This window comes from Zophobas morio, unplaced genomic scaffold (assembly GCF_036711695.1).
Source record: "Zophobas morio isolate AGI-343-1 ecotype UQ-CSIRO unplaced genomic scaffold, CSIRO_AGI_Zmor_V1 ptg000028l, whole genome shotgun sequence".
Lineage (NCBI taxonomy): Eukaryota > Metazoa > Arthropoda > Insecta > Coleoptera > Tenebrionidae > Zophobas > Zophobas morio.
The window spans coordinates 3,844,258-3,858,648 of NW_026972133.1; the positions used below are offsets into that span (position 1 = coordinate 3,844,258).

The 14,391-nt window shown below is 44.9% G+C and overlaps 2 protein-coding genes across 3 annotated transcripts in view; one reads left to right on the plus strand and one right to left on the minus strand.

Moving 5' to 3' along the window:
- LOC135137074 (neuroligin-4, Y-linked-like) overlaps positions 1-4,444 on the plus strand; it is a 169,030-nt gene extending 164,586 nt beyond the window's left edge. For both annotated transcript variants that reach the window (XM_064066613.1, XM_064066614.1), the window contains 2 exons: positions 2,126-2,619; positions 2,732-4,444. In XM_064066613.1, the coding sequence (XP_063922683.1) occupies positions 2,126-2,619; positions 2,732-3,298 (1,061 nt within the window). In that variant the 3' untranslated portion in view covers positions 3,299-4,444. The remainder of the gene's footprint in view (positions 1-2,125; positions 2,620-2,731) is intronic.
- A 1,516-nt stretch (positions 4,445-5,960) lies between these two features.
- The window catches only part of LOC135136943 (neuroligin-4, X-linked-like), a 41,917-nt gene continuing 33,486 nt past the window's right edge, over positions 5,961-14,391 (minus strand). The window contains exons 3-9 of the mRNA XM_064066440.1: positions 13,994-14,146; positions 12,596-12,796; positions 10,645-10,921; positions 10,197-10,581; positions 8,412-8,554; positions 8,185-8,300; positions 5,961-8,069 (exon numbers count right to left, since the gene is read on the minus strand). Of these exons, the coding sequence (XP_063922510.1) occupies positions 6,067-8,069; positions 8,185-8,300; positions 8,412-8,554; positions 10,197-10,581; positions 10,645-10,921; positions 12,596-12,796; positions 13,994-14,146 (3,278 nt within the window). The 3' untranslated portion in view covers positions 5,961-6,066. The remainder of the gene's footprint in view (positions 8,070-8,184; positions 8,301-8,411; positions 8,555-10,196; positions 10,582-10,644; positions 10,922-12,595; positions 12,797-13,993; positions 14,147-14,391) is intronic.

The window sequence follows — 14,391 nt, forward strand, 5'->3', positions numbered from 1 at the left end:
CTCTCTTCATCACTGTCTTTTCTCTTCGTTATGCCTCGGCTCTCGTAGATACCGCACTTATCTACTATTTAAAATGCGCTCGACGACACTCGCACGCCGCCCGCCACAAGACCACCGCCGCCGTCGCCGCCACCACCGCCGCTATCTCTACCGACTAAGCTGAATTAATTGATATGAAGCACAAACGCGAAAGAAGCGACAGTCGAAAGAACGCTTCGTTTCGCCTCTCGTGGACCTAAACCGCACTTCCACCGGCCGTATGGGAGGTCATCAGCTAGCAACCGCAACAGTCTGCCTGCACAGCCACTAAATTAACTCACAGAGTGATACGGCAAACAGCAGTTATGCTTCGCCAGAGGTAATTACTCTAGATAATACTCCAGGTAGAGCTGATATTTACCGGCTGAAGTCCAGAACTAATAATAAACACCGCTTTTAGAACTTTCCAGCGAGGAACCTAATAAAACGACGAGCTTTCTTTTTCTATTATCGTAACTCTCCTTCGGTAAGTTACATAAATACTCCAGATCTCGTTACCGTTTCGAATGTTTAAAATATGGCAGCTTTATTGTCTATCGAAGGTCATCCGTAGGTGCTAACGCGATTTTGCGAATAAGGGTTACAAACGACGGGAAGTGACTGGAGTTTTCCGGCTGGGTGTACAACTGCGGCTGCAGATCCTACGGGTGTTTGCCGCTGATAAAAACTTATACACAAATACGAGAGCAGTCGACGAAAAACCATAACGTAATCGAGAAAGTTTGTATGCAAATTCAATTTTTTTCGTACGGAAGAGGGTGAACTCCATAAGACAATGAAATATTCCTACCGAGGCGTATTATTTTCCCGGAACGATGAACGATTTAGCAACATACACCCCAATTTACAAGTCGCTGCAGGCAAATAAAAAAGTTATTTGTTTATCGCATAAAGTCTTTTTTATTAAGTTCGAGACCATGCGAAAAGGGCGCATAAGCGAAACAATATTGAGCATAAATCAAATACATACCGAGCGAATCGAAATATTTAACGGAATGTATGTGTCGCCGGTCGTATTAACGGTTATCTAATTTATTCGTCAGTCGTAACGCAATTCCTGTCATGTAATTGAATTTTCCAACGTGGCATCCGAGGCAGTGTTTCAAATTTGTATATGTAAAGTTGTACACTAAAAGATCAACTTGCTTGCTGCGTTTGGCCGACGTAATATGCTCAAATTCGACTAATGAAAACAAATGGGTCGGAGTTGAAACGATTTTGATTCACTAATTTGCTATCATTATTTGCCCGTTTTAGTTGTAGCCGCAACTATATAGACTTCTCGATACTAAGTAGTTGCAGCTTTGTTAATACAACCGGGATAATTGAATTTTCTCATCCGGTATGGCAAGAAGATTAAGTAACCCGTACAGAGAACACTTTGTAGAAGTAAATGTTCTTTTACAATTTGCATTCTACCGATCGTCTTTACTTTTTTTTGGTCATACTTTTCCTTATTCATGTAAACCGCTTAGTGTTTTCTTTTTCCACCGTAGTTCCGCGATTACACCCTTTATGATCGTTTTAGTTCGTTTGCTTTTGTAATGCATATTTGAAACTTTGAAGTAACCAAAGAGCGAAGTTTATTCCCAGTTAAAAAACGCTCGGTGAACTTCTTTCTTAAATAAACACGAAATAAGGAGTAATTAGTTAAAAGTTTCTGCTTGTTGACTGAGTTTGCAGTAAATTAAGTCGTGTTTTTTTCATTTTCGTAACATGAAAAATTAAAAATCACAACCGATGGGATGTTTGTGAAATCTTTCGTGTTAAGGATCTGGTCATGGTAAAAGGACAATTCTTCTCGGAATTGTTGTCGCAGTCTAAATGCGGCTTGAAAGGTCCACGATTCCCAAATGTGATAACGGCTATCTGTCCATAAGGAAGACGAAGATCAGGGGTTGTGTCATTTTCAGGAATACGTTAATCTAAAGAAATTCTACACTCTTGGGGTCCGCCTTGAATTCTTAAAGAGATTCGTATATTTGCTGAAAGCAGCAAAGACATCTAGCCCATTTCCGCGCTTACTACGGTTCCACTATTCCGGAAAGTATTTTTCATGCCGGATTAACTTGTAATATCTTTTCAGGGATGAAACCTCGCATGAAGAATCATTTTCGCGCCCATCAATTAAGCGTATGGCTCCGGCTAATCCCGGAACTCCACCGCGCCGGAATGGAAGACGTAGTGGCCAGACACAATCTCTTCAGGAATCACAATAACGCCGACTTATACGACGGAGCCGTGCGCCCGGATCCCTTATCTCGAGTCAGTTATTACGACCCCACTATGGAGTTATTCCGTCGACGACCCAACTCGAGCCTTACGAGCTTAGACACGCCGACGACGATGGACACCATCGTAACGACGTGCGTCAACGTCGTTTCCTCGGGCAATTTCAACCACCAGACCTACTCAAACCAGAACACGTCGACAGACACCCTCGCCAGCCTGGAGGCGGCGGGCTACGCCGCCTACAGCACCGCCCTCAGTGTCACAATAGCCATAGGGTGCTCGCTCCTCATCCTCAACGTGCTCATTTTCGCAGGGGTCTACTACCAGCGGGACAAAACGCGGATGGAGGTAATTGTAAGACGGTTACGTCCGACAAAAAAAATCGCATTTTTCATTCTCTTTTTCAAATACCCCAGAAAACTGGGTTCGCCGTACCATCGCTCTATTGTTTGTGTTTAAGGTCAAGTCACTCCAACAGCAGCAGAGCCGCAACCAGGCCACCTTCGAGACCATCTCCAAGCACGGCCACTACCACATGGGCCACTCCCAGAGCGCCAACGTGATCGTGGACGTCGAGCAGGACACGTCCGCCATGATCCTCGCCGCCAACACCCAGCACGAGATCAGCAAGCAGCACTTGTGCCCCAGCAACATGCAGCTGTCGAACCAGCTGAAGGCGCCGCCGCCCAGCCCCAACGTCATGATGCAGAACTGCATGACGCTGCCGAAGAACGCGTCGATGCACGGCGTCGTCCAGAACTACAACCCCGGCTGCATGACGCTGCCGAAGAACGCGACCCTCATGAACAACACCGCGTGCGTCATCGCCGAGATGCAGCAGCAGGGGCTGGTGCAGCCGCCGAACGGCAACGCCACGATGCCGATGAACGTGCCGAGACCGCCGCCGCCGCCCCGGACCAAGAGCCCGCCCGAGAGCCAGCCCCTGCTGGCCTCGCACCATAACACCGGCCCCAACAAGGGGAGCATGAGGGTACCGCAGGCGGCGATGAGTGAGATGCGCGTGTGATAACCAAGTGCTTCGCGATTCGTCCGGACTCTGAACGACGCCACACCGGGCCTATTCTGGCCTCATTCCTAATGAGCTGTACATAATGATAACGAAGTTTATTATGGATGTTTATGTGTATAAGTGTACAATACTATTTTTCGATTGTTTCCAGAGTCTATTGCGTTGGGAGAGAGCGAATAAAAGTTTCTTCTTGTTTGGAGGCGCTTTATTTTTTCATTCCGACAAGATGGTCGCGCCTTGTGGAATGAATAAATAAATCGAATGTTGAAAATTCGGCGGCGTAACTCAATTCGTCTAAGTTTATAAGAGGGCTAAATTTAAAGTTTGTTCGAAATCACTTTTGCGAGGAGGAATCGTCCCTTGTCGGTTTTGGGTTCGAAATTTTCGCGCAATCGTGAAATCGGGGACCCAAAACTAATAACGGACAATTCTTCTTTCGCGAATTTATAAAAGCTATCGGATACCCGTTATGCCACTGATGGAATCGTATACAAATCCCTTCATGTTATCCTGTTATCTCTTGAAGCTATATCATGTTGAAGACGAAACGAATATCTCTATCATTAGTTTAAGTTGTCGATTGCTTGTGAACAGAAGATTTTTCAACGATTCAGGTTTCGTACCGTCGTCAGTATCAGTATTCTACTACCGTTATCATTAATCGAAGCCTTCCGATCTTCCGAAACACTGATGAGCTTGAATATTTAAAAATTTCCCCAAAAGTTAAACGGATTACTGCCAACACTAGTAATTTTGTACTCCATATGATGATGATGACCTGTGCCAAAAACTTTTGATTATGTGCGCCGAAGTTGTTTTTCCTCTGCAGACTGGAAGAGTGTTAAACCAAGTGGACAATCTACGTAATAATGTATATAAAACAAAAAAGTGTAGCTCCGTTTCAAATTTCAACGAAAAAACTTTATCTTAGTCTAATCTAGGTAATTAAACAATCAGCGATTTTTAGACATTGTATATACAACCAACAAGCAAACATATAACCAACTTTTTCGGTGAATTTTGGAACTAACTGTCCGAGAACCGTGCCAGAGTGACGACGACTCTCCACGTTTCAAAGGCTTGTTAAAAGATGTTTTAAATAATGTGACACATTAATTATTAATAAAGATTAATTACTAAAAATGCGTGTCGTATTCACTTATGAATATTCCATTATTTCCAAGATCACGCCTTTTATCTGTAAATTTGCAAAGCAAATTTACCGTCTTCCGATTTAATTCTATGTTAATATTGGATTTAGGTTCGTCTCGTGTTGTTGGCTCTGCAACTGAAACTGCTGGCTTTATTCCTAAATTTAATATTTTTCCCCCGTCCCATCGTGTCAATTAATGAGTCGACGAACAAAATATTTTATCGCTAAGTAAAGGGCCGAGACCCGGCGGAAATTTAACGACCGATAAGCCGGAACATGTCCCTTGACGATTTCAAGGTAAGTGCAAAGTTTCCCCCAATCTCGACTTGGACACAAAAAGCAAAAACCGAAACGACGTTTTATCGTTAAATTCACCTACTACAGTGAAACGCCGTAAGAATCGACGGTTTCCAGCGCGCTCTCGATGAATTGTCGATTCCGACTTCGATTGTGTCCGAGCTTTGCAGCGCAGATTGACCTGTTGCGACAATAAAATTCTACTTTTTCTTAATGAAACGCTCAGTAAATTTTAAAAAAGAACGCAGTGACAGAACGAGATTACTTCTCTGCCTCTCGGAATTCCTATCGGAGCCGTTCGTAGCCATCAAAGGGTCCTCTTGGGCTCGGACCGCTCCCTATTGCGCGTTCGGGGGATTATCGTGTAATGTAAAAGCAGAGATTTGTCGAGAGTTCACCCTTGAACCGAGCCATTTTTTCACAAAAAATGCCGGCAAGCTTCGGCCGCCGGAAGTGCGTGCCTGAAATGCCCCCGAGTACTCGTCTCTCCGCCATGCGAAAAAATTCGAAACGTCCACGTCCGCGTCTACCTTCATTTCGGCCAGCTTTTATGCAAATGTGCGTGCGTAATGGTGTCGGTAATTAGATTTCCTTTTGTCCATTAGTGTCGTGATCACATCATCAACGTAAAAGGCGCAGGTAGGACGTATGTTGGTAGAGTCGATTTCCCATGAAACGGTAAACACGAATGACAAAAAAGGCGTAAATTGGAAGCAGCCAACAGAGGGACTTTTATTTTATTTGCTACTTTCCCCTTTTACTCAATGTAGAGACGTCCTATATCAGAAACCAATATGTATGGAAATCAACCGATCGAATCTCGTGAAAACCTACGTACATACCGTTTACGCGACTGTTCGAAATGTTATTTTCGAGATATCAGCCGGGGGTCTTGTCCTCTCTAGAATGCCACCGATCGCTTTAAAATTCCGACCGAATGTGTACCTTCTTGTTGGATCGTCTACGATGTATACATATGAAGAGGAGCCGAGTCTGAGTAGATTGAAAATGCGCCTTCCGACCAAAGAATGAAAAATAATCAACACAAATGAATGCAAATAATCAGAAATCATGACGCGGAAGCTCGCGTCTAACACCCCCACAAGATCCCTAAATCTCCCACCTTTTCAAACTTTTCGTCGCTCATTTCCAACGCGAAACCGCTTCGAACTCGCACTGATAGAAAAAAAGAAAAAAAAACAAAACCCCTTACAGTTTTTTTTTTAATTATGCACATACAAAAATGGCGAACACATTAAATGCTATATTACAAAATACTGCTTAACATATGTGAGTGGGCTACAACTTACTTAAGTCACATCCTTTTCACGACGGTTCCTGTGTCGGACTCGTCCGACGGCGTCGACGACGAACTAGAACCTTCCTTACCTTTCATCAGTGTAGGTATCTGAGTTGGTTTCAACAACCTCTTTGTCTCCTCTTCGGAGAAACTCTCATTAAGGTTCACCCTAGGTATGTGCTTTTTGGGGTCACTCAAATTCCTCGCCATGGTAGGCTTGATAATAACCTTAGGTTCTACTTTCTTAATGGGTTGATACGGATCCGTGGTTATAATGGTTCTAGCCACACCTTTACCCCCTCCTTTCTCACCACCACCCTTCGGTCTCAACTTGTCATAAATCGGTTGCGTATTCAATTTGGAACTCTCCGACGAACTCAACTCAGTTTTGTTGAGTCTGGGAATCAACGGCCCGACGTACAAGTTGTTGCAAGTAAGTTCCGGTTCTGGGGAAGGTGGAGGTTCTTGGACTAACATCGGCGCCGACTGGCAAACCGGAGGTTGCCCGGTGGGTTTTCTCGTTAACGTTGACGTAGTCCTCAACGGAGGTGCAGGTGGCAGTTTGCCAAAAGTCTTATGAGTGGGAGAACTGGGCTGGAATCGCCCCGGCATCTCTGGAATAGGCGAGAACATGTGATTGGCAACCGGCATGGAACGACGTTTCTTTGCCAAAGCTTCTCTCGACGGGTAATCCGGAAGCACCTTCGGAAAATTCCTTCTCTTGATGGTCATCAAGGATTCCTCCGGAGTCAACGGGATTTTATCGGCTTCTTCGTCACGGCACGTCACACTAACGTCAGAATTAGGATCAAACGTCTTTAGTCTTTTAGTGTTGTTGAAATCTTGAACTGGGTCAGACTTCGAATGAGAATGGTCGATGCGAATGATCTGGGCTTCGTGTGGAGGAAACTTCAAATTGATACTAGTCGTGCTTTTGCGCAACTCTTGCTTATTAGTGGTGGCTTGAATCAAGGAAAAGTCCTCCATAGTGAACGAGCGACGTAACGGTGCGTCAAAATTGGGGCGATCCAAAGATTTAGTGAGTTCGATTGGTTGTTGAGCGAGCACGCTAGGACCACGTCCTGAAGGAGTCGCATCGATGGCAATCGAAACTTTCTCCGGGTGTTTGTTCTTCTGAACGGGGATACTAGACGACTTTAATAAAGGAGGACGAGGATTCTTCTGGGGTTCGTTCGGGCTGACCGGTCTCGTGGGGCTTCGCCCCAACGTCGAATTATTATCGTTGGTCGGACTCGTGTGGGCTTTCGTTTCTTGGGATTTGCTATCGTTGCTATGTCGGGGTCGTCTCAAGAATCTGGGACTATACTTGTACACGATCTCGTTGGTTATCCAGTCCCTCACTTTGGTATGAGCGTCTATCGTGCTGTTGGACATTTGTCTCGGTATTTTGAACCTTCCGCTCCTGCTGGACTTGACCGCTTCGTAGGTATCGTCACTCCTTTCCGACTTACTCACGATTTTCATTATGTTGCAACCGTTGAGTAGTTTATCTTCGTTCGGTTCGTCCACGCCCGACGGTGCTTCGTCGTTCTTCTGAACGGCGTTCCTCATCTTCCGTTTCCTTTGACACGTCAGATACAAAACCACGAGCAGACAGAGGTTGAAAAGGAGGATGACTGAGCATACCGCGACGGTCACGGTCGACGAAAGCCCCTTGCTTTCTGGTTCTTTGGAAGGCACGTTTCCGGGCGAGTTCACGACCGTACCATAAACCACGTTTCCCATCATGTTGTCGGGAGCCGAGGTGCCGGTGATCCGAATGACTCCTTGATGTGGAACGTACGGCTTGTGGAAATTCTCGAAGCGATCTATATACGTCGACTTCCCCACCGGGTGGGTGAGGATCCACGGCGGCTGACTCTTCGGGGGCGTGAAAGACGGCGTCTGCATCGGCTTAGAATCGTAAGTACTGCTGTTCGAAGTGATGTTCGGAATAATTTCGTTCCAGAATTTCATTTGCTCGTGTCTGTAATAATTCAAGCGGCGGGGCGGAATCCCTGGAAAATACACAGTTGAAAAAAGATTTGTCAAATTGATAACCAATTGCGTGAATTATCTTTTCTTCTTTCGCATGTTCGGTCCTCGATTCTACCGTTCGCACGCTTACTTTACCTAATTGTAAATACCACTGCTCGTTCGAATCGAACGGGCGCCAATCAACGTCGAATTTAATCCATTCGCTGCTGTTCAACGTGTAATATTCGCTCTTGCGTGGCATTTTTGGGTCACTGCAATGGGAAAAAAATCGAATCAGTTTTGTGCGAGTAAGTGCGCCGTAATTCGATAACGTTCTGCGCGAATTAGTGTTTCGTCTGATTTTGTCGAACCACTTCACTTACCCCGTGTGGGCAAAATTGGCGAAGTACGTCATGACGACTTCAGCGAAGAGCCGCTCTCTTTCCGTGTACTGGTGATACGTAGAACCGACTAATGGAACTCCGAATACGTATGGCAACTCTTCCCCGGTGTAAGTCTTGTTTCTCTGGAAGCATCAAAATAGATCGCTATTTATATGCAGCGGAGACCCAATTATTGCAGTAGGAAGCAACGAGCAGCGTATTTACGGACCGATTCTTGTTTGTAAACGTGCTCGGAAGCACTCCTCCGGTGTAGCCGTGATCTTGCACATTCGGCTCCACCCGATACACTCTCCGAGGGTCGACACTCTTATAAATTTAAATTTAGTTTAATTAACGCCCTGGGAGTAGTTAGCTCTCAGACCAAAATTTTAATTTCGGAATGCGCCAATCGCTCTAACAATACTAATTAAATGCTCCTTACTTCATTTCTTGACATAATTCTCGCCATCTGCCGTAATTACGATGCTCTTTTTCGCGCCATTCTTGGTGCCGTCGCCCATTCAAGCTTGCATGAAATAATGAGAGCGAAACGGGTCAACGTCGACGCTAAACGATATGATTTGTTAATTTAACGGGCGAGTTAAAGATTGTCCTTAATAGCGATCAAAATAATTTTAATTCGCCAAGGCGCGTTTTCCCAACGCTTCTAATTTTTCAGTAGACGAACCACGTTTTGTTGTCTTAAAACAAAATATTAATTGTCCCTCGAGATTCTTTCAAATTCTTTCGTAAACAAAACACCCGGGGCTGTCAAGATTGTTGCAGTTTCTTTCTAAAACAAAACACGGGGGACCGGCTGCCAAGACTTTTCTAAAATAAAGCACCGGGAACCTCCAAGATTTTTTCAGATTCTTTCTAAAACAAAACACCGGGGATTTCCACAATTCTTTCAGGGTCTAAAATAGATACAAAGGTCCCTAACAATCTTTCAAAAATAAAACACCAAGAGCCTTTGGAGTTCGTTCACGTTCTTAAAAAAGAAGATAGAAACATTCGAGTCCTCAAGATTATTTCAAATTCTTTCAAAAATAAAACACCTGGGGACACCAAGATCCTTTAAAATTCGCTCCATCCATACTCTCTTCGGGTCCTCGTCCTTATAAATTTAAATGTAGTTTGATTAACGTCCCGGGAGTAGTTAGCCCGCGGACCAAAATTTTAATTCCGGAACGCGCCAATCGCTGTAACAATACTAATTGAATGCTCCTTTCCTCATTTCTTGACACAATTCTCGCCATCTGCCGCAATTACGACGCTATTTTTCGCTCGATCCTTGGTGCCGTCGCCCATCCAGGCTTGCATAAAATAATGAGAGCGAAACGGGTCAACGTCGACGCGAAACGGTATGATTTGTTAATTTGACGGTCCCGTAAAAGATGCCCTTACAGCGATCAAAATAATTTTAATTTAGTAAGTCGAGTTTTAAAACGAATTTACGCGCCATTAAACTCGCCGTCTTTATTAGAATCGTAAAGAGCATGGATTACGGCGCAGTCATTTAAGAATGGGCATAGGAGTTTGCAATGAGCGCTAGGATAGATAATGCGACACCTGGGAAAGGTAACGTCCTTAGCCAATACATACTACTCGCTGGGGATAGAACGGAATTTTATCCAGGGCTGGAGGCCCGGAAATTTATCGCAGATTGAAAAGTGAATCAAGTAATTCGCCGCCAGAAGGAAAATCTAATAGATTGCATCGGATTTACTTGCACATTAAACGTCACCGCACTTCGCTTGCGCTGCACCGACTCGTTCAACTTACGACGTACTCCCTCGACAGCGTCTTGTGCGTGAACACGTAAAAGTACGACCCCTTGTTCAGCTCCGAGTGGTACTTTCCCATCTGCACCATCGGCGCCACGGTCCGGGCGTCCGACAGGATGTCCAGCAGCGCGTCCCTCGCCAGCGACGCCCTGTCCGGCTCCTTGCCCGAGTACCTCTCGTACCCTTCGTCCATCGTGAACTCCGAATTCGTGTACTCGGCCAGCGTCCGCGTCACGCACAGCTCGGGCTTCATCTCGCACCGCGACCTGAGATAGCGCCTCAGTTCGTCATCGCGATCCCGCTCGAGCATGCCAAACTTGAGTGCATCGGCTGGGAGCAGGTGGAGGCTTTCCAGTTCGGTCACGCCGAACATCATCTCGAACCTGGGGAAATAACATACACGAATTATTGATGCTCGATGCACTTCGTCTGATCAATTCCGTTACCTCCGGAACATATCGTTATAGGTCGTCATGAGCTTCTTGGGGTCGTTGGGGATGACCTGGTGGTCGATGGCGGGGCCGAAACGGGTGCGGTAGGAGGGCAGCGTCGCGGCGCTGAGTATATCGTCGAGACGCTTCTTGCGGAGGCAAGCGCCGAAATTGTCGTGCATCTGGCAGTTCAGAGTTTGGGCCACTTGGTAGCTCACGTGCAGGGGGTTGCTGACGAGGGCCCAGTCGGAGAGGGCGGAGCCGCTCATGAGGATCACGCGCTGAAAGTGGGCTGGGGGCAAGAGCGGACAATAAAAAAATGTAACGTTATTTTAGGAAAGTTGTGTTGAAACGTGAAAGTTGTTAAAATTACTTCAAAAATTCGACAGGATTGCACAGACAAACTCAGGGTTTTTAACGCTCCAGATGGTTAAAAGTTTGTAATAGTTCCACGGGCAGTCCGACTGAAGGCTAATTGACGTTGTTGAACGAATAGCCAATAAAAATGAAATTAAACACTCTTAGGTCGACTGAATTCCAAATTATTAGTTAGATATTACTCGAGGAAAAATGGCATTTCCGCAGAGAACGGAAATTACGCTGTTTTTCACGGTTTGGAAAAAAATCTGGCATATAAATACATATTTCGCTAAAATTCTATCTACATTTAGAGATATATCACCGGTGATCATTTAATTCCCATTTATTCGAAGTTTTTTTGTATATTTTTAGCATGGCAGGAAACGTGGAGCCAATATTTCAGCGCAACATCTATTGTGGACGTTCATTCCGTATTTTCATCAGATTGATTGTTGCTCTACATATTTGTTGTTTACGACTTGTCTGTACTATTTTACTGTTCTATTGATAGAACAAAATGGAAAGCTTACCAAATCTAAAACTTATCATTTCCGCAATTATCAAACGAAATTTAATTGATCGCAATTGTAGAATAAACAATAGTTCAAAAACCACTAGCTCCTAGTCAGATTTTATCCTCAGGGAATAATTTGCAGTAATCGTAACCACCGGATTTATCAGCAACATAAAATACACTACCGAGAGCTAAACAGGTTTTTGTGTTAAAAACAGTGGTTACGTTAATAACGTCATCAAACCTATCTGTGGTCGGCATACACGCTCATTTGAAAACTACAACAATGCGAATAAATCAAGCAATCCATATCATGAATTTCGTTTCAACATTTATTTTCTTTTAACAGACTGATATGGGTTTTATTATTGTATACAGTATGTTGCGAGCAAAATATATGGGGGCAGTAAATTTTTTATTCACTTTCATGTTCTCGCATTACGCCAGATGTATGATCGGAATTTATCAAATTCAGTGAAACGTTTGTATATATCGTCGTGTTGAAAAGTTCACGCTAAAATAAACTTGAGTGAGCATTCACCCGCATACAAATAAAAATTCCGTTGTGGCGTAAACTGTGAAAATTCGGCGTTTAATATAGTCGCATTCAAAGTCCTACCCATGTTAATTTATCTGTACGTTATGGGGTTTACGCGAAAAAGAAAGACACATCATGTAAGTATGTAACCGAAAAGACTAGTTTATCAGGTTGCCTACGTTTTCCTTGAGCTTGTGTATTGTAGCTGCACCTAATTCATAACTTGAGGCGTCAGCATACCGTCCATTTTCAATTACATCTTTTTCGCTTCACGACGTTGAAAACTGGTCTACGTCAGTCCAGCTTGACCTGACCTGACACGACCCAACTTAACCTGACATGACCTGACTTGCTTTGTCTCTTGTCTCAACGAGCCTAGCTCTATCTCAGCGCTAGAGAGTTTCCGATATTTCCCTTTCGGATGACCCCATAACCGGATATTGCTTTGAATGGGCGAACTTTCGCTTGCAGTTCATCACGACTTCGTTAGTAAAAACTTTAACGAGTTCGAAGTGTTTGCGAGCCGCACTCCTTCACCCCGTTCTTCTCCTTACTTTTGTTGTCCTGCAAAACCATCGAACTGAGCATGAGTAAGCTGGCACAGACCGCGCCCGTTCCATGTCCAAACAACGTAACAGTGTTGGGATCGCCGCCAAAAGCCTCTATATTATCCCTGACCCAAACCAGAGCAGCTATCTGGTCGACCAGTCCGAAGTTTCCCGAAGTGAATTCGTCAGTGCTCGCTTTCAGGAAGCCTGCAAGAAAAAAACACAACAACAAACGAATGATTTATCCGAGTTTCCGGTCAAAAATGGAATCGTAAGAACGTCGGTGCTTTGACCGACGAATGAGTGAGCCCGTCGTCCCGCGGGGTCGAATAATACGGATCGCGTGCGAACGCCGTTGTGGGAATATTCGGCCAAAAACCTGTCATTTTTATGGGCACAATATATACGGAGCGAGATTTCATCTTTTTACTCGCGACGGAATTTTCTTTGTTGTTGTAAATGTGTTCTCCCGGTCTCCGTCTTGATTTCCGCTGAGGGAAATTTATATTTCAAGGCCTTTATGTCTAAGTATGCAGTTTTGGGTCTTCATCTGCGGTTACCTCCCCACTGACAAATATAATAAACACCCCGGAGTAATAAGGAACCGCCGGACCGAAATAATACGCTTGATGTTTTAAACGCGGCCCGAAAAAATAAGCGAGACGGGAAAAATTACTTTTTGGGGATTAGAATTGAATGCGATTCGTTTAATATGCGAGCTCGCGGATGTTTCGCCGGGCTTAGAGCGAATGCCGCTCGTTAATAAACGGAGGAAAATGAACCGAGATTTATTGTCTGAAGCCACTACAGACATGGGAAGTCAACTAGAGAAATGGCTCGACAAGATGGATCCTCCATCTCTAGGTTTTAATAGGGTTTCCGGAAAAATCAATCCGCTCCGGAGATCGAGTGCACCATCTCGGAGCTTTATCAAGCCTGCACCGCCGCCACCATCTAAAACGTCGGACGTAAAACCGCCAACGTTACTTCTTTTGACGACACACTCAATGTCAATATCATCAAAAGGACGCAAAATGAGCAAACACGTATCGCATTTTAAAGTCAAAAAAACATGTCGTTCCGACGCGACGCACCGATCATTTCGACTCCAAACACGCCAAGCACAAAGAGATATTTACGAAAAACAAAAGCCGTTCGTCGGCTGTTCCATTTATGCGCTCACAAAGAGCGATACTTTATGTTTAAAACAACTCCGCGTCGACGTCAATTTTTGAAAGGAGTCCAGATAAATCTCCCGAGTCCAAATTCGGTTTGCGACGTATATCTCGACTCGGATATTTATACGGAACGCGACTTCTCCGATATTTGTTCAGAAAACATTCTCGGCACACACTCTCTATTGTTTCCCAATAATCGTTCGGCATAAAACGTCCATAAACTTACCAAGAACGCCCAGTCTGTAGTTCAGCGTAACGACGATGACTTTGCCGTAGGCGGCCAACACGCTGCCGTCGTACGGATTCCCGGAGTTCCACTCGAACGATTCCCCATGAATAAAAACCATCACCGGGTAGCTCCGGGGACTCCTCGACTTACCTGCAAAACAAACAAGTGAGAAGCGGAACACTCGCGGTAACGAGGTTTGTTCGGGGAAGTTCCCAATCTCGAAAGTTAAATCGGTTGGAAGTCGAGCGGATATTACAGAATTTGCTTGCCGTTCCTGTAAACTTTACAGGGACCGGTTCGTCGGATCGCGCCGGTTCCGCTACGAGCCGCCAGGGAGCAGCTCCGTCCGGAGGCGCCGCGGACTCCCGCCAAACTAAAACCGGTTTCCGGTCGAT